This window comes from Argopecten irradians, chromosome 1, assembly GCF_041381155.1.
Source record: "Argopecten irradians isolate NY chromosome 1, Ai_NY, whole genome shotgun sequence".
NCBI lineage: Eukaryota > Metazoa > Mollusca > Bivalvia > Pectinida > Pectinidae > Argopecten > Argopecten irradians.
This window is the reverse complement of record NC_091134.1, coordinates 3,693,611-3,720,577: the sequence shown is the minus strand read 5'-3', so window position 1 is coordinate 3,720,577 and position 26,967 is coordinate 3,693,611. Positions and strand designations below refer to the sequence as shown.

The 26,967-nt window shown below is 35.8% G+C and overlaps 1 protein-coding gene across 1 annotated transcript; it reads right to left on the bottom strand.

The window, feature by feature from the left end:
• Window positions 1–628: 628 nt before the first annotated feature.
• LOC138315353 (myeloid leukemia factor 1-like) lies at window positions 629–20,723 on the bottom strand. The gene is made up of 6 exons (XM_069256315.1): window positions 20,542–20,723; window positions 16,274–16,508; window positions 15,802–15,933; window positions 14,799–14,958; window positions 14,119–14,370; window positions 629–4,003 (listed from the first exon to the last, which is right to left on the bottom strand). Exons 1-5 carry the CDS (start codon window positions 20,589–20,591, stop codon window positions 14,147–14,149), a joined length of 801 nt encoding a protein of 266 aa, XP_069112416.1. The 5' UTR covers window positions 20,592–20,723; the 3' UTR covers window positions 629–4,003; window positions 14,119–14,146.
• Window positions 20,724–26,967: the final 6,244 nt, after the last annotated feature.

Genomic DNA, 26,967 nt, shown 5'->3' with positions numbered 1-26,967 from the left:
TTCCAGTAAACCTTACACCTTCACTACATGTGTACTATAGGCCAGGATTCCAGTAAACCCCTCACCTTCATTACATGTGTACTATAGGCCAGGAATCCAGTAAACCCCTCACCTTCATGCATTACAAGTGTACTTAAGGCCATCCTCGATACTCCAGGGGTTCCGATCAGATACGATCTCTACACCCCTGGACTATCTCATAGCAAAACTGGAAGTAACCGGACAGAACAGGTAATTCAGTCCTTTGATGTACATCAAAAGAGCCATATAACGATACACTGTGGTTGACTGTGTGGCTTTGAAGTTGGACGTCGCTCTCTCTGTAGTCTTCAAAGGAAATTTTTGCAGGTCTGCGATTGGTCAGAAATTTTCTTCTGAACCGTCTTCAATTTTACTATGAGATAGTCCAGGGGTGGATATAACGTCAGTTATGGCAATCCCTGGAGTATCGGGGATGACTTAAGGCCAGGATCCCAGTAAACCTCTTACCTTCATTACAGGTGTACTATAGGCCAGGATTCCAAACCCCTCATCTTCATTACAGGTGTACTATAGGCCGGAATTCCAGTAAACCCCTCATCTTTATTTCAGAGGTATAACAGGGATAAGAAGTTAACAAACCAGAGTATATGGAATACAAAGAAGTGTTTATTGATCATTACAAACCACTATATACAATATCACATCTATCATATCAGTGTAAATGTAAGAAAAACTCACTCTTCAAATCCAAATCAACAACAACATTCCTTCATACCTGAATACTATAGGGATATTAATGTGTGGAATACATGTAACCACAACAGTGTTACCACAACATTTCTCATTGTCAATGGTCTTCCATTACAGTAGTCATTTATATGTGATCAAAATACCTTCCTTACATAAACAACTACAGGTGTTTTATACTTCTGTGAAAGTTTTATCATCACAGCGAGAAATTATTAAATAAATATTCAGATTTTAAATTCATGACAAAAATAAATATCCAGGTGACTGAAAAAACCGATTCCACATTACAAGAGTATAAAAGGAATGTTCATCAGTGGAAGTCAATACAAACATAATAATATTAACTGTGATCTTGGGTACCATGTTGCCTATACACTGGAATATAAAACTACAAACATTTTGAAATGGTATATGCCAGATATTTGTACATTTGATTTACATAGGATATTCGTCTTCAAATATGAATATCTCAACTTGTTAATTAAAAATATTTGATATCAACAGAAATCTATTTTATTTACCTTAAATACACAAGGCATTTTGTTCACAAGGAAATACGGTAAGTTAAAAATTCCCACTTGATCCATTTGAACCTGAAAAGAAGTGCAGATTTTTATATACAAGCTATACTCCAGTTACTGTAGGTGTATAGTTGTAATAATGGCAAGGCTTTATAAGATTGACACTATCTTGTTTGTGGTACGCTAATGTTGAGGTATATCATTACGTCTCCGAGCAGTCTAACAGGAACACTAATTCGGCTCTGTATATAATTACGTTTTGTCTCCGAGCAGTCTAACAGGAACTAATTCGCCTCTAACTGAATCATAAATCAGCGTGTCTCACGCCACCATAATCGACAATTTACCATTAGTAGAAGCTAGTGTATTAATGCAAGTGTTCTTCTAAATTAGTTTTTTTAGATCAGTTTAAAGGTTTTCTACATCAATGTAGTTATAATACTTTAATTAAGTCATGATTGAAGCCAACTTCAAACCACATACCACTGTACAAAAGGTAAACATGGGTGAAATTCTAAATAAAGTGAAAAGATTACTGAGGGTGAAAAATCAATCTGATTTGTTTTCCTTGGAAAGAACTGGCAAGCTGATCTGTTCTGAGTAAATTTTTTGGGTTCGTTGTGCTGGCAGATAATTTGCAATAGAAAATCTTAACTTTCTTTTCTCCTTTTCTTTTCTTAGTTCTATAATCAATAGCAATCCCATGACCTATTAATGGACTTAAGGGCTGAAATATACCAGTATATGTATATTTTTTTCCAAATATCACCAAAACCTGAGATCAAAATAAAGAATATTCACCATCTTACATGCTACTTTCACAACACGTACAAAATATATGAAAAAAATGAGCAGAATGAACTGTCTGCAAATTATTTGTCAGATTTCTATTTTGTTTCTCTTCACTTATTATTTACATTTAATATTCAATGTCAATTTCAAGTTAAACTACCTTAAAATGCTATAAAAGGAATTTGGTAATATCAAATAGAATTTTTTAATAAATTTATGAAAAGATACCAATATGCCATAATTCAAGCTCATATTTCTCGAATGTTCTAGTATTTTACAACATTAAACAGGGTTTACCTAAATTACAAATTCAGGACCTAAATACAATATCCCCTATGACCTCCAAATACAACAATGATAATCATACAATCATTTAATTCCAATATACTACCAATATAGGATAACTCATGAAGATACATGTAAAATGAGAATGTAATCAAATTGCAAGCTTACTTCTGAGCTTGATCATATCTAAATTGCTCTTTCATTGGTGAAACAGCTGATAATACAGCATAAAAAAATAATCAGCATTCATGAAACACAGTAAAAATGGCACAAAAAGTAGCAACAAAAGTTGCTCAAATTAACCATGGCAGATAAACCCAGTAAAAGTTTTAAGTTAAAGACAGTGAAAACAATAATTATAGTACTGCATACTTCATAGCAGTGAATGGGTCCATTTATAATGATAGAGATCAAACAACATGATACAGTGTAATAATAGTGAGTACAGTGTTGTGGATTTCTGGCCACTTTAGTGTACTTAGAGCAGTTAAATTTAATAAACACAGGGATACCCTGACTCTGTCTCGGAAAATGTCAAATAGATTATTGTTGACAACTATGTCCGTAGGTTTCCAAACTTTCATCACCATGATCATCATCATTTTAATTGTGTTGGCTAATTATAAGGTACCTTCAGAGATCACACCCTACATTTAACAAAACACATAATATATAATAAATGGAAAGTAAAATACAACAACATAAATATGTTATAGTGCTGACACTATACAGACACATCTACATATTAAATAATTCGAAAATATTCGCGAACTTTGCCATTAGGATTTCTGATTGCATAACATTAAGAAAGGTTTGCATCAAACTTCAAACAAAGGGAGGTAATAAGTGACAAAATCAACTTCCTTGATGAGACTCCCATGTTTTAGTCTGTTGGAAATAAAGAAATAAAACAATAAATTATCCCCAGGAAAAATCCCAAAATATAATGCTGGAAAGTTGAAAAACGCTTACTGAAATTTCATGTTAATATATTCAGGAGATAAATAATGAATTAACTGGCCCAAAATTTTCATCAGTCATCCGACTTCCTAAATACATCATACAACGTATAACACATACTTTCTTTCTTAAAATAACTGCAAACATTTTTTGCTAAATGATACCAATAAAACTGGGAAAAAATAGTTTATATATATGGAGGCAGGATTGGCCTTGATTTTGGTCAGACCCCAAATTTTTTGGTCAGGTATCTGGTAGCCGAATGTTGATAACCACACAATTAAATATTTAAGTTAGTTTAAATATTAAAAGTTAAATGCATTGCCATAAACATGACAGCCGAGACTAAAGTACATTGAGTATAGGTCGTCCTAACATGTAAGGCCAGATGACACATACATTAATCATTAAACCCACAAAATGGCTGCCAATTTAAAATTATTCTTTAGTGGGGAAAAATAAAAACATGCCATCACCAATAAAAGATGTCAACATTTTTCAACTTACCATTTTAATAAAACAGAACAGTTCAAGAATACATTTTACAAAAATTATAATTTCACTATCTGTTCTACAGTTAAGTGGATAGACATGTTACTAGCTGACTATGGCTGTTAGGGAGGATACACAGGAGAGTCCTGCTTTCCTTTAGTCTGTATCACAAGATTCCGTCGGTGGGGCTGGCTTTCATTCTACTTTCTTCTTACTATCATCTGTAAAACCAATGAAATTACAGCATGTTTACCTAGTAGGCATAATAAAACATACAAAAAATAAAATGGAGATCCAAAGATACAAACAGATACAAGTTAGAAGCAGGTTATTACATATGAATGTTTAGCATAAGAAATACTATACAAACCACTTTAATATTGTAATTGGTTTGGATCATTTCATCATCTTCTAAGTTAAATTTCTGTATCAATTAAATGTAGATGAAAAGGAATCTAAACCTAATGTTCCAATCACTTACCGTATAAACCAGGGACCTAAATCTAATGTTCCAATCGCTTACCGTATAAACCAGGAATCTAAACTAATGTTCCAATCACTTACCGTATAAACCAGGAATCTAAACCTAATGTTCCAATCACTTACCATATAAACCAGGAATCTAAACCTAATGTTCCAATCACTTACCATATAAACCAGGAATCTAAACCTAATGTTCCAATCACTTACCGTATAAACCAGGAATCTAAACCTAATGTTCAATCACCTTACCATATAAACCAGGAATCTAAACCTAATGTTCCAATCACTTACCGTATAAACCAGGAATCTAAACCTAATGTTCCAATCGCTTACCGTATAAACCAGGAATCTAAATCTAATGTTCCAATCGCTTACCGTATAAACCAGGAATCTAAACCTAATGTTCCAATCACTTACCGTATAAACCAGGAATCTAAACCTAATGTTCCAATCACTTACCATATAAACCAGGAATCTAAACCTAATGTTCCAATCACTTACCATATAAACCAGGAATCTAAACCTAATGTTCCAATCACTTACCATATAAACCAGGAATCTAAACCTAATGTTCCAATCACTTACCGTATAAACCAGGAATCTAAACCTAATGTTCCAATCGTTTACCGTATAAACCAGGAATCTAAATCTAATGTTCCCATCGCTTACCGTATAAACCAGGAATCTAAACCTAATGTTCCAATCGCTTACCGTATAAACCAGGAATCTAAACCTAATGTTCCAATCGCTTACCGTATAAACCAGGAATCTAAACCTAATGTTCCAATCGTTTACCGTATAAACCAGGAATCTAAACCTAATGTTCCAATCGCTTACCATATAAACCAGGAATCTAAACCTAATGTTCCAATCACTTACCGTATAAACCAGGAATCTAAACCTAATGTTCCAATCACTTACCGTATAAACCAGGAATCTAAACCTAATGTTCCAATCGCTTACCGTATAAACCAGGAATCTAAACCTAATGTTCCAATCGCTTACCGTATAAACCAGGAATCTAAACCTAATGTTCCAATCGCTTACCGTATAAACCAGGAATCTAAACCTAATGTTCCAATCGCTTACCGTATAAACCAGGAATCTAAACCTAATGTTCCAATCGCTTACCGTATAAACCAGGAATCTAAACCTAATGTTCCAATCGCTTACCGTATAAACCAGGAATCTAAACCTAATGTTCCAATCGCTTACCGTATAAACCAGGAATCTAAACCTAATGTTCCAATCGCTTACCGTATAAACCAGGAATCTAAACCTAATGTTCCAATCGCTTACCGTATAAACCAGGAATCTAAACCTAATGTTCCAATCGCTTACCGTATAAACCAGGAATCTAAACCTAATGTTCCAATCGCTTACCGTATAAACCAGGAATCTAAACCTAATGTTCCAATCGCTTACCGTATAAACCAGGAATCTAAACCTAATGTTCCAATCGCTTACCGTATAAACCAGGAATCTAAACCTAATGTTCCAATCGCTTACCGTATAAACCAGGAATCTAAACCTAATGTTCCAATCGCTTACCGTATAAACCAGGAATCTAAACCTAATGTTCCAATCACTTACCGTATAAACCAGGAATCTAAACCTAATGTTCCAATCGCTTACCGTATAAACCAGGAATCTAAACCTAATGTTCCAATCGCTTACCGTATAAACCAGGAATCTAAACCTAATGTTCCAATCGCTTACCGTATAAACCAGGAATCTAAACCTAATGTTCCAATCGCTTACCGTATAAACCAGGAATCTAAACCTAATGTTCCAATCGCTTACCGTATAAACCAGGAATCTAAACCTAATGTTCCAATCGCTTACCGTATAAACCAGGAATCTAAACCTAATGTTCCAATCGCTTACCGTATAAACCAGGAATCTAAACCTAATGTTCCAATCGCTTACCATATAAACCAGGAATCTAAACCTAATGTTCCAATCGCTTACCGTATAAACCAGGAATCTAAACCTAATGTTCCAATCGCTTACCGTATAAACCAGGAATCTAAACCTAATGTTCCAATCGCTTACCATATAAACCAGGAATCTAAACCTAATGTTCCAATCGCTTACCGTATAAACCAGGAATCTAAACCTAATGTTCCAATCGCTTACCGTATAAACCAGGAATCTAAACCTAATGTTCCAATCGCTTACCGTATAAACCAGGAATCTAAACCTAATGTTCCAATCGCTTACCGTATAAACCAGGAATCTAAACCTAATGTTCCAATCGCTTACCGTATAAACCAGGAATCTAAACCTAATGTTCCAATCGCTTACCGTATAAACCAGGAATCTAAACCTAATGTTCCAATCGCTTACCGTATAAACCAGGAATCTAAACCTAATGTTCCAATCGCTTACCAACTAACGTATAAAACCAGGAATCTAAACCTAATGTTCCAATCGCTTACCGTATAAACCAGGAATCTAAACCTAATGTTCCAATCGCTTACCGTATAAACCAGGAATCTAAACCTAATGTTCCAATCGCTTACCGTATAAACCAGGAATCTAAACCTAATGTTCCAATCGCTTACCGTATAAACCAGGAATCTAAACCTAATGTTCCAATCGCTTACCGTATAAACCAGGAATCTAAACCTAATGTTCCAATCGCTTACCGTATAAAAACCAGGAATCTAAACCTAATGTTCCAATCGCTTACCGTATAAACCAGGAATCTAAACCTAATGTTCCAATCGCTTACCGTATAAACCAGGAATCTAAACCTAATGTTCCAATCGCTTACCGTATAAACCAGGAATCTAAACCTAATGTTCCAATCGCTTACCGTATAAACCAGGAATCTAAACCTAATGTTCCAATCGCTTACCGTATAAACCAGGAATCTAAACCTAATGTTCCAATCGCTTACCGTATAAACCAGGAATCTAAATCTAATGTTCCAATCACTTATCGTATAAACCAGGGACCTAAATCTAATGTTCCAATCACTTATCGTATAAACCAGGAATCTAAACCTAATGTTCCAATCACTTACCGTATAAACCAGGAATCTAAACCTAATGTTCCAATCGCTTACCGTATAAACCAGGAATCTAAACCTAATGTTCCAATCGCTTACCGTATAAACCAGGAATCTAAACCTAATGTTCCAATCGCTTACCATATAAACCAGGAATCTAAACCTAATGTTCCAATCGCTTACCATATAAACCAGGAATCTAAACCTAATGTTCCAATCGCTTACCGTATAAACCAGGAATCTAAACCTAATGTTCCAATCGCTTACCGTATAAACCAGGAATCTAAACCTAATGTTCCAATCGCTTACCGTATAAACCAGGAATCTAAACCTAATGTTCCAATCGCTTACCGTATAAACCAGGAATCTAAACCTAATGTTCCAATCGCTTACCGTATAAACCAGGAATCTAAACCTAATGTTCCAATCGCTTACCGTATAAACCAGGAATCTAAACCTAATGTTCCAATCGCTTACCGTATAAACCAGGAATCTAAACCTAATGTTCCAATCGCTTACCGTATAAACCAGGAATCTAAACCTAATGTTCCAATCGCTTACCGTATAAACCAGGAATCTAAACCTAATGTTCCAATCGCTTACCGTATAAACCAGGAATCTAAACCTAATGTTCCAATCGCTTACCGTATAAACCAGGAATCTAAACCTAATGTTCCAATCGCTTACCGTATAAACCAGGAATCTAAACCTAATGTTCCAATCGCTTACCGTATAAACCAGGAATCAAACCTAATGTTCCAATCGCTTACCGTATAAACCAGGAATCTAAACCTAATGTTCCAATCGCTTACCGTATATAAACCAGGAATCTAAACCTAATGTTCCAATCGCTTACCGTATAAACCAGGAATCTAAACCTAATGTTCCAATCGCTTACCGTATAAACCAGGAATCTAAACCTAATGTTCCAATCGCTTACCATATAAACCAGGAATCTAAACCTAATGTTCCAATCACTTACCGTATAAACCAGGAATCTAAACCTAATGTTCCAATCGCTTACCGTATAAACCAGGAATCTAAACCTAATGTTCCAATCGCTTACCGTATAAACCAGGAATCTAAACCTAATGTTCCAATCGCTTACCGTATAAACCAGGAATCTAAACCTAATGTTCCAATCGTTTACCGTATAAACCAGGAATCTAAACCTAATGTTCCAATCGCTTACCGTATAAACCAGGAATCTAAACCTAATGTTCCAATCGCTTACCGTATAAACCAGGAATCTAAACCTAATGTTCCAATCGCTTACCGTATAAACCAGGAATCTAAACCTAATGTTCCAATCGCTTACCGTATAAACCAGGAATCTAAACCTAATGTTCCAATCGCTTACCGTATAAACCAGGAATCTAAACCTAATGTTCCAATCGTTTACCGTATAAACCAGGAATCTAAACCTAATGTTCCAATCGCTTACCGTATAAACCAGGAATCTAAACCTAATGTTCCAATCGCTTACCGTATAAACCAGGAATCTAAACCTAATGTTCCAATCGCTTACCGTATAAACCAGGAATCTAAACCTAATGTTCCAATCGCTTACCGTATAAACCAGGAATCTAAACCTAATGTTCCAATCGCTTACCGTATAAACCAGGAATCTAAACCTAATGTTCCAATCGCTTACCGTATAAACCAGGAATCTAAACCTAATGTTCCAATCGCTTACCGTATAAACCAGGAATCTAAACCTAATGTTCCAATCACTTACCGTATAAACCAGGAATCTAAACCTAATGTTCCAATCACTTACCGTATAAACCAGGAATCTAAACCTAATGTTCCATCGCTTACCGTATAAACCAGGAATCTAAACCTAATGTTCCAATCGCTTACCGTATAAACCAGGAATCTAAACCTAATGTTCCAATCGTTTACCGTATAAACCAGGAATCTAAACCTAATGTTCCAATCGCTTACCGTATAAACCAGGAATCTAAACCTAATGTTCCAATCGCTTACCGTATAAACCAGGAATCTAAACCTAATGTTCCAATCACTTACCGTATAAACCAGGAATCTAAACCTAATGTTCCAATCGCTTACCGTATAAACCAGGAATCTAAACCTAATGTTCCAATCGCTTACCGTATAAACCAGGAATCTAAACCTAATGTTCCAATCGCTTACCGTATAAACCAGGAATCTAAACCTAATGTTCCAATCGCTTACCGTATAAACCAGGAATCTAAACCTAATGTTCCAATCGCTTACCGTATAAACCAGGAATCTAAACCTAATGTTCCAATCGCTTACCGTATAAACCAGGAATCTAAACCTAATGTTCCAATCGCTTACCGTATAAACCAGGAATCTAAACCTAATGTTCCAATCGCTTACCGTATAAACCAGGAATCTAAACCTAATGTTCCAATCACTTACCGTATAAACCAGGAATCTAAACCTAATGTTCCAATCACTTACCGTATAAACCAGGAATCTAAACCTAATGTTCCAATCACTTACCGTATAAACCAGGAATCTAAACCTAATGTTCCAATCGCTTACCGTATAAACCAGGAATCTAAACCTAATGTTCCAATCGCTTACCGTATAAACCAGGAATCTAAACCTAATGTTCCAATCGCTTACCGTATAAACCAGGAATCTAAACCTAATGTTCCAATCGCTTACCGTATAAACCAGGAATCTAAACCTAATGTTCCAATCGCTTACCGTATAAACCAGGAATCTAAACCTAATGTTCCAATCACTTACCGTATAAACCAGGAATCTAAACCTAATGTTCCAATCGCTTACCGTATAAACCAGGAATCTAAACCTAATGTTCCAATCGCTTACCGTATAAACCAGGAATCAAAACCTAATGTTCCAATCGCTTACCGTATAAACCAGGAATCTAAACCTAATGTTCCAATCGCTTACCGTATAAACCAGGAATCTAAACCTAATGTTCCAATCGCTTACCGTATAAACCAGGAATCTAAACCTAATGTTCCAATCGCTTACCGTATAAACCAGGAATCTAAACCTAATGTTCCAATCGCTTACCGTATAAACCAGGAACTAAACCTAATGTTCCAATCGCTTACCGTATAAACCAGGAATCTAAACCTAATGTTCCAATCGCTTACCGTATAAACCAGGAATCTAAACCTAATGTTCCAATCGCTTACCGTATAAACCAGGAATCTAAACCTAATGTTCCAATCGCTTACCGTATAAACCAGGAATCTAAACCTAATGTTCCAATCGCTTACCGTATAAACCAGGAATCTAAACCTAATGTTCCAATCGCTTACCGTATAAACCAGGAATCTAAACCTAATGTTCCAATCGCTTACCGTATAAACCAGGAATCTAAACCTAATGTTCCAATCGCTTACCGTATAAACCAGGAATCTAAACCTAATGTTCCAATCGCTTACCGTATAAACCAGGAATCTAAACCTAATGTTCCAATCGCTTACCGTATAAACCAGGAATCTAAACCTAATGTTCCAATCGCTTACCGTATAAACCAGGAATCTAAACCTAATGTTCCAATCGCTTACCGTATAAACCAGGAATCTAAACCTAATGTTCCAATCGCTTACCGTATAAACCAGGAATCTAAACCTAATGTTCCAATCGCTTACCGTATAAACCAGGAATCTAAACCTAATGTTCCAATCACTTACCGTATAAACCAGGAATCTAAACCTAATGTTCCAATCGCTTACCGTATAAACCAGGAATCTAAACCTAATGTTCCAATCGCTTACCGTATAAAACCAGGAATCTAAACCTAATGTTCCAATCACTTACCGTATAAACCAGGAATCTAAACCTAATGTTCCAATCGCTTACCGTATAAACCAGGAATCTAAACCTAATGTTCCAATCGCTTACCGTATAAACCAGGAATCTAAACCTAATGTTCCAATCGCTTACCGTATAAACCAGGAATCTAAACCTAATGTTCCAATCGCTTACCGTATAAACCAGGAATCTAAACCTAATGTTCCAATCGCTTACCGTATAAACCAGGAATCTAAACCTAATGTTCCAATCACTTACCGTATAAACCAGGAATCTAAACCTAATGTTCCAATCGCTTACCGTATAAACCAGGAATCTAAACCTAATGTTCCAATCGCTTACCGTATAAACCAGGAATCTAAACCTAATGTTCCAATCGCTTACCGTATAAACCAGGAATCTAAACCTAATGTTCCAATCGCTTACCGTATAAACCAGGAATCTAAACCTAATGTTCCAATCGCTTACCGTATAAACCAGGAATCTAAACCTAATGTTCCAATCACTTACCGTATAAAACCAGGAATCTAAACCTAATGTTCCAATCGCTTACCGTATAAACCAGGAATCTAAACCTAATGTTCCAATCGCTTACCGTATAAACCAGGAATCTAAACCTAATGTTCCAATCGCTTACCATATAAACCAGGAATCTAAACCTAATGTTCCAATCCTTACCGTATAAACCAGGAATCTAAACCTAATGTTCCAATCGCTTACCGTATAAACCAGGAATCTAAACCTAATGTTCCAATCGCTTACCGTATAAACCAGGAATCTAAACCTAATGTTCCAATCGCTTACCGTATAAACCAGGAATCTAAACCTAATGTTCCAATCGCTTACCGTATAAACCAGGAACTAAACCTAATGTTCCAATCGCTTACCGTATAAACCAGGAATCTAAACCTAATGTTCCAATCCACCTATAAACCAGGAATCTAAACCTAATGTTCCAATCACTTACCGTATAAAACCAGGAATCTAAACCTAATGTTCCAATCACTTACCGTATAAACCAGGAATCTAAACCTAATGTTCCAATCGCTTACCGTATAAACCAGGAATCTAAACCTAATGTTCCAATCACTTACCGTATAAACCAGGAGTCTAAACCTAATGTTCCAATCGCTTACCGTATAAACCAGGAATCTAAACCTAATGTTCCAATCACTTACCGTATAAACCAGGAATCTAAACCTAATGTTCCAATCACTTACCGTATAAACCAGGAATCTAAACCTAATGTTCCAATCGCTTACCGTATAAAACCAGGAATCTAAACCTAATGTTCCAATCGCTTACCGTATAAACCAGGAATCTAAACCTAATGTTCCAATCACTTACCGTATAAACCAGGAATCTAAACCTAATGTTCCAATCACTTACCGTATAAACCAGGAATCTAAACCTAATGTTCCAATCGCTTACCGTATAAACCAGGATCTAACCTATGTCTCTTAAACCTAATGTTCCAATCGCTTACCGTATAAACCAGGAATCTAAACCTAATGTTCCAATCGCTTACCGTATAAACCAGGACTAAACCTAATGTTAATCGCTTACCGTTAAACCAGGAATCTAAACCTAATGTTCCAATCGCTTACCGTATAAACCAGGAATCTAAACCTAATGTTCCAATCGCTTACCGTATAAACCAGGAATCTAAACCTAATGTTCCAATCGCTTACCATAACAGAATCAATTCATCCAATCAACCTAATGTTCCAATCGCTTACCGTATAAACCAGGAATCTAAACCTAATGTTCCAATCGCTTACCGTATAAACCAGGAATCTAAACCTAATGTTCCAATCGCTTACCGTATAAACCAGGAATCTAAACCTAATGTTCCAATCGCTTACCGTATAAACCAGGAATCTAAACCTAATGTTCCAATCGCTTACCATATAAACCAGGAATCTAAACCTAATTGTTCCAATCGCTTACCATATAAACCAGGAATCTAAACCTAATGTTCCTATCACTTACCGTATAAACCAGGAATCTAAACCTAATGTTCCAATCACTTACCGTATAAACCAGGAATCTAAACCTAATGTTCCCATCGCTTACCGTATAAACCAGGAATCTAAACCTAATGTTCCAATCGCTTACCGTATAAACCAGGGACCTAAATCTAATGTTCCAATCGCTTACCATATAAACCAGGAATCTAAACCTAAACCTAATGTTCCAATCACTTACCGTATACACCAAGACTCTAAACCTAATGTTCCCATTGCTTACCGTATAAACCAGGAATCTAAACCTAATGTTCCAATCGCTTACCGTATAAACCAGGAATCTAAACCTAATGTTCCAATCGTTTACCGTATAAACCAGGAATCTAAACCTAATGTTCCTATCACTTACCGTATAAACCAGGAATCTAAACCTAATGTTCCAATCGCTTACCGTATTAACCAGGAATCTAAACCTAATGTTCCAATCGTTTACTGTATAAACCAGAAATCTAAACCTAATGTTCCTATCACTTACCGTATAAACCAGGAATCTAAACCTAATGTTCCAATCGCTTACAGTATAAACCAGGAATCTAAACCTAATGATCCAATCGTTTACCGTATAAACCAGGAATCTAAATCTAATGTTCCTATCACTTACCGTATAAACCAGGAATCTAAACCTAATGTTCCAATCATTTACCGTATAAACCAGGAATCTAAACCTAATGTTCCAATCGCTTACCGTATAAACCAGGGACCTAAATCTTATGTTCCAATCGCTTACCGTATAAACCAGGAATCTAAACCTAATGTTCCAATCACTTACCATATAAACCAGGAATCTAAACCTAATGTTCCAATCGCTTACCGTATAAACCAGGAATCTAAACCTAATGTTCCAATCACTTACCGTATAAACCAGGAATCTAAACCTAATGTTCCAATCGCTTACCGTATAAACCAGGAATCTAAACCTAATGTTCCCATCACTTACCGTATAAACCAGGAATCTAAACCTAATGTTCCAATCGCTTACCGTATACACCAAGACTCTAAACCTAATGTTCGAATCACTTACCGTATAAACCAATCACACATGACGTAGTTTATTCTCTGTCCCGATATCGACGTTCAGGCCTCCTAGTGTCTCGCTGGGCATGGTCCCTGGGACTTTCGATGGCGAGCTGACGTCCATTCCCATGGCGCTCTGATCGCTCCTGTCGGTGGTCATTTGAGCGCTCTCCTCGTCTCGCATAGTCTAGACGGCTTCTATCCACTCTCTGTTTTCTCATTTTTCCCTGCCATTCTTCATTGAATGCATGTTTGGAATCTGCATAAATATATCAACCATGTACTTCAGAAAACACGAAGTAATTTAGAGATATAGCAGCAACACTTGTCCTATCAATTTAGAGATATACGTTAAAACATGTTTATAATGAACCTCTAGGGACACACAAAATTAATTTTATAGGCAATAGTTTGCTATATACACACACACTAAAAATACCTAATAAGAACTTTAATGGTGAATGAAAAAGACTGTTATAAGTTTAACCATAAATTTAATGTAAATGTGTTCATTGTAAACATGTGTTAAGCTAATGCAGCAACAACTCTTGTCATATCAATTCAGAGATAAATATAGTAGTGATTCTTGTCTATAATGCTGATTATAAGAAATCAACAGATATTACCCACAACAGTCTAATTAGTCATATCCCAAATATCAGACCAATACGTGTAAATTGTTCCTACCATCGTCGAGATTGATGAGATCTTCATTGCGATCGTGTTGGCCAGTTTTGTGGTTACGAGACTGCTCAATCACATGACCTCTTTCATTTATGTGGTGACCAATAGCCATCTTCTCTATGCCCCTTTCAGAATCTCTCATAGTTTTTTGTACTTCTCTCACCTAAAGATGCAAAAAGTTACATGTAGACACAGCATTTGTTACACTATTGTACATGTGATGATACATGTTTGAAGTTACAACCTTAAATGCAAGTTATAATAGCAAAACTTTTAATTTACATCATTCATATTGCATAACAACTTAGATGAAAAAGCCAGAATCACATTTGAGGGAACTTGATGACTCAACCATGGCCACAAGATATCTTCTTGTAGAACAAATTGGAGCCGCCTAGAAAACCTCACCTGTATGGTCTTCTGTAACTTATGGGACACATGATTCACTCACCAATAACATTTACTAGTTAACTTATGGTTCAATTATTTAAGGCCCAGTGAATGTATATGGCTACAGGCGGTAGAGTTTTTGCCAGCTATTTCAGGCTTCATCACGTGTCAAAACAACACTGCAAGCCAATAATCAGCCCTTTGAAGTTTAATCACGATTGTAAGCTTATTTTGCCAGGATAAATGTATGTAAATTTGTTTGTTATTTAGGTTCAAAATTGATGTGTAAATATTTGCAGACAAATCATGTTAAGTTATTGTATTAGGTTGTGATCGTCTGTAGCCTAGATTTTTCTCAAACAGATTCGTAAACAAGAACCTTACATTGGAGTATTTTTGTTACTCAACTACATAACATAGCATTGTATGTTTGTATGATGTAAAGAGGGTTTTTATTATGGAACATATATAAAATAAACACCATTTATGTTAAGGTCAAAACATCGCAATACATACCACAATACAGTTGTTGCATTGTGGATCACAATATATTGTGGTACGCTTCTGCCGTATCAAGGCAGCCCTAGCTATTTATATCTGGATAGAGTAGACTTACCCCACCAGGAGCTGTGCGTGTGGATGATGAAGCTTGGTACATTTTAGGCTGTCCCTGACCTGGTACATTGGAGTAGGACATGAATGAAGTCTGGCTAAAGCTGTGGGAATTGGGGTCGGCCTGCATGTTACCCTGTAACACAAAATAAATATAATAAAACTGGACCTCACAAAACTTCTCATGGAATTTGTTGTAATTGATAGCTGATCACTAACCTGGTAAAATGTACTTAATTATCGATAGTGGATTTCACAGTCATAGCAATATTAACTGATACAGAACTTACAACATGAACTTATTCATAAATACACATATTAGATTAGATTTTTATTTGATTAATTTTATAAAAAACCCACTTACTATGGATGAAAGTAAAAACAGGAGGAAGCAAAATTTAGTCTCATTTAATACTAATGCAATGCCAATCAGTTAAAAATATCAGACTTTCAAAATGCCTTTAAAATAAGCTTACAAACTGTTGTCCCATCATCTGCATGTTCTTCCTCATGTTATTAAACATGCTATCGATGCCTCCAAACATATCCATGGGGTCCATGAAGCCATGGGGGACCATGGCATTTTGATGTCCTGTGGCCCGGCCTCTATTTCTTGGTCCTTCAAGCTGTCTTTGGCCTGGCTGGGACCGCATCATGCCAAAAGGATCAGCGAACAAGGAATCCATCCTTCTCATGTGTTCCATGTGCCCACTGTACAGAAAAGATTATATATATTTAAGTCTGTAGTTTTCGTGATTAATGTCATTCAAAAGTATAAAAAATGAAGTACATGTATATGCATAGAGTATAATAATGACATGTACAGGTTTATATTTAAAATTCATGACCATCTGTCGAGTTATCACCCTTTTATATAATCAATCATTACTATTCATAGATGATACATCTTTGGGAAGATAATGATATAACTAACTGTTAATTGATACTTATTAAATCAAAGAATCTGCGGTTTGAATCTGTGGTTTAACAATAACTGTGGTTTAACAATAACTATAGCCATGTCAGATCAAAATTTAGAGTTTCAGATTCGAACACAATTTAGAATTACAGTTATTTTCTCTGAAAGATAACTTTGAAAATGATAACTCTGAATTTCTGTAGTAAATGGATTACAGTTGCCATTATTTTTTATTTAGTCATTTGCATCAAACAAGTATTTTGGATTGAATAATTATGTTTGTAGTTTTTTACATATCTATAATTGATAGTGGTCAATAAATTAGGTGAATGCCACAGCAAACTGAATTAAAATCATTGAATATATCATACAAGTCATTACGTTGTGTTACGGGGTACCAAATTAGCACAGGTACTGTTGTTAATAAACACTTGTGTACAATTTTTACAGTAAAATGCATAGCTGTATTCCGTATAACTTGTTATAATAAACGCAACTACGTCCCCTTTATAAAGTAAAATCACAAAAATCTATATAAATTGATTTTTCTTAATTTTATACATTTTTTCTTGCTGTGTATCAATTTGGGTACACATCATGCCACAAATCTAGAAATTTCGAGACATGATATTAATCGTTCTAACAATAAAAATAAGCACTGTAATAAGAAAAACAAAGCATAAAAATAAAGTTTGTATGCTTTTGTTCAAAACAAAACAGAAAAAGGTGAAGCACACCAAGCAACAAATGTCATATCGTTCATTCTCCACTAATTTGCATGTTTTCAGAAATGAAAACATAAAATATGAAAATTGAAAACAAAGGTCTTATGTATTGTCATTTGTTTGGCAAATATCTCTACTTTTTAAATCCAAAAGGGCTGGCTCCTATCTTTACTCAAAGAAAAGTTATAATTGTTACAGTCAACCATCATATTTTGGTAAAGAACAGATACGTGACTTTGTTAAAATGAACTAAGTTGAGGTTTGTCATTAGAAATGCCACAAAATATACACTTTAACTGAATTTTTGCTTTGGTTTTGGACTTTTCTTTCCATTCAAAGCCATTTGTCCGTCTCGAAAGCAACTTGTCTTTATCAATTGCAGTTATGAAAAGTTCATTCGTGAATATTGGTTTGTATGATTCATAAGTGTGCTCGAATAGTTTCATATAACAATAGTACCAAAGTATTTTGTTTCTATATTTTTCCTTATTATCAAACTGTATCTTTATCTGCATCAGTACATGTCAGTAATTTTGTATTTGTATAAATCACAAATTACTGTATATGACATTAAAATCCTGCTTTAAGCAGTAACGTATATGTTACAATATACTTAATATATGACTGTAGAAATCTGACAGGATTATTATGTTTTTCTGTTTTATAAATTCGTCAAATGCATCAAAGAAAACGTACTTTTCAGCGATTTCACTTCTCTGCAATACTTTAGATGATTTTTGCGTAAATTAGCAGCGATAACGTATCTGTTTTCTGGGTATATATCTTTATGAAGTATTAGGAAAAAAACCGAATTCAATAACAAGAATCTGCTTCAAAACTTGTAGTCAAAACTACAACATCGAAATTATCAAACGATAGATCAAAACTATTGAAAGCGGCGTCGATGAAGAGATGATTATGTTTGTACCATATTGGTAACGTATCTGTCTACATCGATTCCCATTGACTGCGGATGGTTTCAGCGTTCTTGTCATTTAATTGGGAAAAAACGACCCGCACGGCTGACAGGTAGATGTGATAACTCAGGATAAACGGTTCGTCTGATATTTTTGGCCAACGAAACCTCACTTGTCCTTTGTTGATGTTTTTTGACATGAAGAAAAGGAATAATTCATTCTCATTGTGTCCTCGCCTTCCTTCACCCGAGAAACATATCAGTCTCCGTCATACTTGATTGTCACAAACAACCATAAACTTACATTTTCTTACCATATCTAGTCTGAAACAAATTGCTACAAATGAAACCAAGTTCACTCAAATTAAGGTTTACGTACAAAAGTACAGATCCGTTACCAAATATGACAGGTACGTTACCAAATAAACAGATACGTTATTTCATGTTTATATATCACATTACCGTATCATTAGTATAACAAACATTCTAACAATATCTGGCTATAAAATGTATTTGAATTAGTCGATGTAACACTATTTTTATTAGTTTTACACTAAATATTAGAGTTAACGGTACATCTTTTATCAAACAGATACGTGATCTTTTATACCAGATACGTTACTATTTTGATATGTGATTTATACATTTAACAATTAATTATATACCTAATAGCTTAATCAATACAGCTAACTAGTGTTAGAAATCACGTGATTATCATCAGAAATGTATATATATGTTACTATGTACAGGTATATACTAAAGGAAAGTAAAGGTTTTTCTTATTTCGAGTTTCCCAACACTGGCAACACAACGAATCTTCCCGCTTGTAAACTATTGACAAACTCTCAGACACTTGACACGTGGTTAAGCTAATTTCGAATGTTTTATGACAAGCGTGAGAATTTCTGTCGATATGGGTATTTTTCCATAACGTATCTGTCGGTAACGTACTGACCGACACTAATCCCTCTCATCATTTAAATGACACCGTGTGACTTGTCGACCAAACCACAAACATTGTAACACTTAGTATTATATACTTTTCAAACTGTGATGTGAATTTATCTCTGTGGGAAAGTGGCATCTTAGGTAATCAAGTACATAGTAGTAACGTATCTGTTGATGTCGTTGCGTAACATGTATATTTTCAAGATTAGATCGCACCTGTCCATTTAATTGTTAATTGATGTGTCCTTGTCATAAAGTTTAAAGTTAGTTTACATATTAAAGTTCATTATCCCGAAAAAAAACGTGGACATTTGATAATACATTAATTGTGCACATGATTTTATTTGTTTGTAACGTATCTGCCAGCATAGTTTGTGACAATGATAAAATGAGTTATATAAAAAAATATCTAAGCATTTTGTGTGCCAATACTTGTCTATTCTCATTGCGTATGCTAATATCTATGATATGATAGAAAAAAATGTAACATTTACCCATTTCCTTAGTCACAGTTGATTTATGAAATACATTATAGCTTAAGAGGACAGTCGAAATTCGTCACGAGAGCCATATTTAATGTGATGATGAGAAAAATCTTAATTGGTCCGAGGAACCACACTTGATTATTTTCGAAGATCAATCAATATATTTTACGTGTGAAACAAACATGATATACAAACATGGTTTTTAAGTCCCGATATTGATAGAGGACACTTAATAATGGAATTTGTACATTTAGTGGAGAATGAACGATATGGGGTCCTCCCTCCTTACGTGTATTGGTATCAATTTGGGTACAATGACGTTACAGACGATTTATATTACTAGTACATTTTATCACATACATACATGCATGCAGACACTAAAATAAGAATTGTATAATCTTGCTTTACGATGAGTGCAAATGTAACGGATAGTAGAAACATACTGATACAGAAATATATCGCTGATCATATTTACAGTACACATCTTTTTTCCATACAGTACGTATATATATATTTTAAAAAGCAAATGGGGGAGGGGGGAGTAACGTTGTAGGTGGAAATGATGTATGTATTACAACAAGATTTTAAACAAATCCCATATTTTATTACAGCTAAACATGTCTGTATCACACTTTCGTGACACCTAGCTTTGCCCTTTGGCAAGAAAATGTCAACATGTGTCTTGGCGAGGAGCCGAAAATGCGAAATGTCCAGCTGTCATCGAACTTGATTTCAAAAGAATGCTACTTACGCGAAAAATGGATCTTCTTCCATTGACCTAAACAAGGACCCACCAAGCATTTTGTTAAATTAAAGTAGAGTTTCAACAAGTACACTCTATGTATGTTATACCGACGTAATTTCTAGAACTTCCAGTTGACAGGTAAACACAATGGAGAACATCCGGGGTTCCGTTACAAGCAAGGGCGGCAACTCTAAATCTATTGGAATTATGACGTCATATATATAATAATAAAAAGCTGAAGAAACCGGCTTCCATTTTTGCGGTTTTCTCCACTGATTTATCTTCCATGAGCTACTGTATTTGATACGATTTACCTATACAGTATCTATTGCTTATATTTTACTGTATTTATTTTGAATACCTTTGAAATGAATCAGTGAAATATTTTAAAACGATTTAGAATCTATTTTTTTCTTTATGATTTTGTATTTGGGGGGACACACCTTTCTTGAGGGAATGAATATTGCAATGTTGCTGTAATCTTACAGATGGCTTATTCTCCGTTTGAAATGCGAAATTTTGATATAAAATACATTTATATACCAGAGAGACACTATTTAAATCCCCCTATATACATGTACTAATAAAATTAAGTTATTTTAGAATATATTTAGTCCGATAGCATGAAGAATTGTTTTAAATCCTTGTAAAAAGACTCCTAAGCTAATACCAGGTGATCATATAAGTGAGGAGGATTCGTGTCTGTCTCTTTACATTACTAAACACCACGCGAGACGCCTATGAACCAGGAATAAAAACCGTTTTTCTCAATAAATACTTGTCTTATCGAGTCAAACGAAACACCATTGTAGAGTTTATTAAATTTCACGACGTTTATAACTTGCTTTAAAGACGGAATATTTAGGGGATATGTCTTAAATTTCCGTTAAAAAAAATTGACAGCCCATGAAATGACAGCACCGCTTCAGAAAGTAAGACGGTAACCCTCGCACCCGCAAGCTACATCAAAGGCTGCGCCGGCGGATATCAAAGGAAAATCAGTCGTCGCCCAACATCACGGTCAGTGCACAAACACAAAAGCGCCTGCCTCGGACTTCCCCAAAACCCAGTGTGACTTATCCTTCTCATATACGTCCTTGCAGGTGATGTAGGCCTTTTACTAGTCAAAGAAGACACTAAGTGTCACAAATTAACATAAATTCCTACAAGACCTATTTCCCCTCCATTTAGTGTTGCATATCATTCGAATGACTTTGATATAAAAAATCGAAAGAAGCGCGTTGAACATTAGCTGTAACAAGATACTACCCTGTTGCACGCCCAACATTATTTAAAAAATGTACGCGTCGCTATTAATGCCAAGTAATATATTTACCTTGCTAATACCAACTGTAATACCATGCATTTGAGAACTACATGTAGTTAGTTTGTAGACAACTATTTTATAAAAATGTATTTAAAAAAAATATTTTTGAGAATTTAGTGTAGGTCTATACATGTACATGTAGCTATTGAACATATTTACAACGATTTTAGTTCAAATGCTATAAGGTTCTCCTCTTTGGCCCTCTTTATACAACCGCAATTTAGAATTCAATTAATTAACTTCATTGCTTTCTTACATCCATACAAAAAGGATCGATAGAAATGCATAGATTAAAGAGGCCTAAATCCCCTAGATATAGAGGATTAGAAGACAAGAGTCGTATCAAATTTTTAACCCACCATCATCAGATGTTGGGCTATTCAAATCGCCTTTCGTCCGTGGTCCGTGGTCCGTCCGTCCGTTAACAATTCTTATTACCGCTATTTCTCAGAAAGTACTAAAGGGATCTTTTTCAAATTTCATAGGTTCCCCTAGGACCCTAGCTGTGCATATTGCATTTTGGGACCGATCGGTGAACAAGATGGCCGACAGGCGGCCATATTGGATTTTGATAGATAAAGTTTGTTACCGCTATTTCTCAAAAAGTGCTGAAGGGATCTTTCTCAAATTTCATATACAGGTTCCCCTACGGCCCTAGTTGTGCATATTGCATTTTGGGACCGATCGGTGAACAAGATGGCCGACAGGCTGCCATCTTGGATTTTGATAGTTAAAGTTTGTTACCGCTATTTCTCAAAAAGTACTGAAGGGATCTTTCTCAAATTTCATATATAGGTTCCCATAGGACCCTAGTTGTGCATATTGCATTTTAAGACCGATCAGTGAACAAGATGGCCGACAGGCGGCCATCTTGGATTTTGATAGTTAAAGATTGTTACCGCTATTTCTCAAAAAGTGCTGAAGGGATCTTTTTCAAATTTCATACACAGGTTCCCCTAGGACCCTTGTTGTGCATATTGCATTTTGGGACCGATCGGTGAACAAGATGGCGGACAGGCTGCCATCTTGGATTTTGATAGTTAAAGTTTGTTACCGCTATTTCTCAAAAAGTACTAAAGGGATCTTCCTCAAATTTCATATATATGTTTCCCTAGGGCCTTAGTTGTGCATATTGCATTTTGGGACCGATCGATGAACAAGATGGCCGACAGATGGCCATCTTGGATTTTGATAGTTAAAGTTTGTTACCGCTATTTCTCAAAAAGTACTGAAGGGATCTTTCTCAAATTTCATATATAGGTTTCCCTAGGGCCCTAGTTGTGCATATTGCATTTTGGGACCGATCGATGAACAAGATGGCCGACAGATGGCCATCTTGGATTTTGATAGTTAAAGTTTGTTACCGCTATTTCTCAAAAAGTGCTGAAGGGATCTTTCTCAATTTTCATATACAGGTTCCCCTAGGATCCTAGTTGTGCATATTGTATTTTGGGACCGATCGGTAAACAAGATGGCCGACTGACGGCCATCTTGGATTTTGATAGTTAAAGTTTGTTATCGCTATTTCTCAGAAAGTACTGAAGGGATCTTTCTCAAATTCCATGCATAGGTTCCCCTTGTACCCTAGTTGTGCATAGTACCTTTTAGGACTGACGCATAATGCCTTTCGGGACTGATCGGTAAACAAGATAGGCAACCGGCCGCCATCTTAGATTTCATTGTTGAAGTTTGTTACCACTATTTCTTAGAAAGTACTATAGCGATCTGTCTCAAATTTTATATGTAGTGTGTTTGGATAAGTTTGAAAAGCAGGGAAAAGATCCCTCTTTCCATTGTCAGACATTGATCATTTTTTGGTGGGCGCCAAGATCCCTCTGGGATCTCTTGTTTAAATCTCTTAGATGATGGTTAATGATTGTTCCCACTGTAGAGTTAACGGAATTTCTAAAATGAAGTGGGTTTTGTCCTCAATGTCATTAAAATTTTTTTTGCAAAACCGCAGAGGACGGGAAATCTTTTTTACCCTACCCGCCTCGATTTCTAAAGTTGCAACCACCGTGTCAATAAACATCCTCGATACTCCAGGGGTTCTCATCACATACGATCTATAGTGACCGGAACCCCCGAAGTATCGAGGGTGGTCTATAAGGTGGTCATTTTACACATTGACAATAAGTTTATAATTATAATTATTTTTTTTCTCTCAAAACATACATTGTACCATTCCCTGCGAGTTCTTAACTCTTTTGTAGGATTCTATTTATCTCTGGGCCTAGTTTCATGAACATTCCTTAACTTTATGGAATTCCTTCAACTTAAAATTCTCCATAGGAAAGCATTACAAATTTTTAAACTGCCGAATGATAATAGTCATTTGTCTCCTATACTTAAAGTTATATTTCATGTAATTTTCAATCTAACAAACTTTTGTTATTAGGTCATCTGACCCAAAGGGTCAGGATGACCTATAGTCATCATGCACCGTCCGTCGTCGTCCGCCGTGCGCCGTGCGTAAACTTTTCATTCAAACAACTTCTTCTCAATAACCGTAAGGCCCAAAGTACTCATATTTGGCCTGTAGCATACTTGGATGAAGGGCTATCAAAGTTGTGAAAATAAATGACCTTGACCTTCTTTCAAGGTCACAGGGGTCAAATAGGCTAAAATCCTTGAACGACTTCTTCTAACTAACCAAAAGGTCCAGGGTACTCATATTTGGCCTGTAGCATGCTGGGATGAAGGGCTACAAAAGTTGTGAAAATTAATGACCTTGACGTACTGTCAAGGTCACCAGGGGTCAAATAGGCTAAAATCTTTGAACGACTTCTTCTAACTAACCAAAAGGTCCAGGGTACTCATATTTGGCCTGTAGCATGCTGGGATGAAGGGCTACCAAAGTTGTGAAAATAAATGACCTTGACCTACTTTCAAGGTCACAGGGGTCAAATAGGCTAAAATCTTTGAACGACTTCTTCTAACTAACCAAAAGGTCCAGGGTACTCATATTTAGCCAGTAGAATGCTGGGATGAAGGGCTACAAAAGTTGTGAAAATTAATGACCTTGACGTATTGTCAAGGTCACCGGGGGTCAAATAGGCTAAAATATTTGAACAACTTCTTCTAACTAACCAAAAGGTCCAGGGTACTCATATTTGGACTGTAGCATGCTGGGATGAAGGGCTACAAAAGTTGTGAAACTTAATGACCTTGACGTATTGTCAAGGTTACCGGGGGTCAAATAGGCTAAAATCTTTGAACGACTTCTTTTAACTAACCGAAAGATCCAGGGTACTCATATTTGGCCTATAGCATGCTGGGATGAAGGGCTACCAAAGTTGTGAAAATGAATGACCTTGACCTACTTTGAAGGTCACAGGGGTCAAATAGGCTAAAATCTTTGAACGATTTTTGTTAACTAACCCAAAAGTCCAGGATACTCATATTTTGCTGGTGGCATGCTGGGATGAAGGGTGACCATAGTTATAAAAATGAATGACCTTGACCTTCTTTCAAGGTCACAGGGGTCAATTAAGCTAAAATCTTTTAACTACACCTTTTAATTAGCCAAAAGGTCCAGGGTATTCATATTTAGTCAATAGCATGCTGAGATAAAGGGCTATCAAAGTTGTGGAAATGAATAACCTTGACCTACTATCAAGGTCACGAGAGTCAAATATTCCAAAATCTCGAATTTTGAACTTCTTCTCAAGTTCTATCAGTGTGATTAAGCTGAAACCTGCATGAAATGATCCTGACATGGTCCCGACCAAGTGTTGTTATATTTTATGTCGATCCAAAATCCAAGATGGCTGCCACAGATGATCCAAGATGGCTGCCACAGATGCAATCTTGAAAACACATTTGAACTTCTTCTCAAGTTCTACCAGTGCAATTTAACTGAAACTTGAAACATGAAATGCGACTGATATGATCTTGTCAAAGTGTTGTTATATCTCTGGTTGATCCCAGATTGAAGATGGCTACCATGACACCATATCTAATTATTTTCCTATACAGCTATTGCCAAGATAGTCAGATGACCGTTAAGGCCCTTGGGCCTCTTGTTTGTAAAACATACAATGCTTGAATACGGATACAAATATATGATGCCCGCAGATCTATAAAAGTATCAACATACCATTCAAATCGAGGGAAGAAATAACATGCAATTTATAAAGATAAACACAGATAAACTATTTGAAACGTGTACATGAGGAAATTCAACATCTATATAATAGCTTTGTGAATAGTACTTTACAAAAGTCGGTAAATATGATAAATTTGAATTGTAGAGAGGTAGAGAAAACTATGTAGTACATACACTTTAAATGTTTTTCCAATGATATAAAGAGAGCAAGTTATAGACCATACAATTACAAGGATGAAGCAGAAGCTTATTAGAAAGGAGGTGACTTGTTCCAATATAAATTACACACATCTTAACTGTATTATTGTCAACAAGTGTCATTAAAATCCCTACAGTAGTTTAGGAGGAGTAGCTGTTTATTTGTTTTGTAATGAAGGGGATTATCTCTGGAAAAGGTGGAATTAGTATCTCACTCCTACATGTACATGTACACTTTATAAGGAGTATTGCCACCAAGTCTTGTTGAAATCCCTCCATTAGTTTAGGAGTAGTCTGTCGATCGTTGTGTCTACAGACGGACAGAGAGACTCATAGAATCCTATATGGATCTGTGAAGTGGACAGGGATATCTCAACCCAAGTGAAAGATTTTGGCCTGTCAACCTGAGGCTTGCTGAGGGTTGACGGTCAAAATCTTACATGAAGGTTGAGATATCTCTGTCCACTTCACAGACCCATGTAAGATTCTTTTTCTCCCATACTTAGTAGAAAAAATGACAAAATTCCACTTGTTTTCCAGCTTTTTCATCGCAACATTATCGCAGGAACGTCGTTATGCGTCAAAATTGATGACATCATCTACAATGCGCGCCGCATGCAGTTATGCCCCATGTATTGATGACGTCATGTTATTGACTAATTGTCCCTGTGTAAGATAGAGATATCTTTTCCCTAGCTAGCAACCGCAGGATATCCCTGAGAAGTATGGGAGAAAACCTGAATCCAGTATGATATCCTGATCTTTGTTCCTGGTATAATAAATAAAATAAATTCAAAGG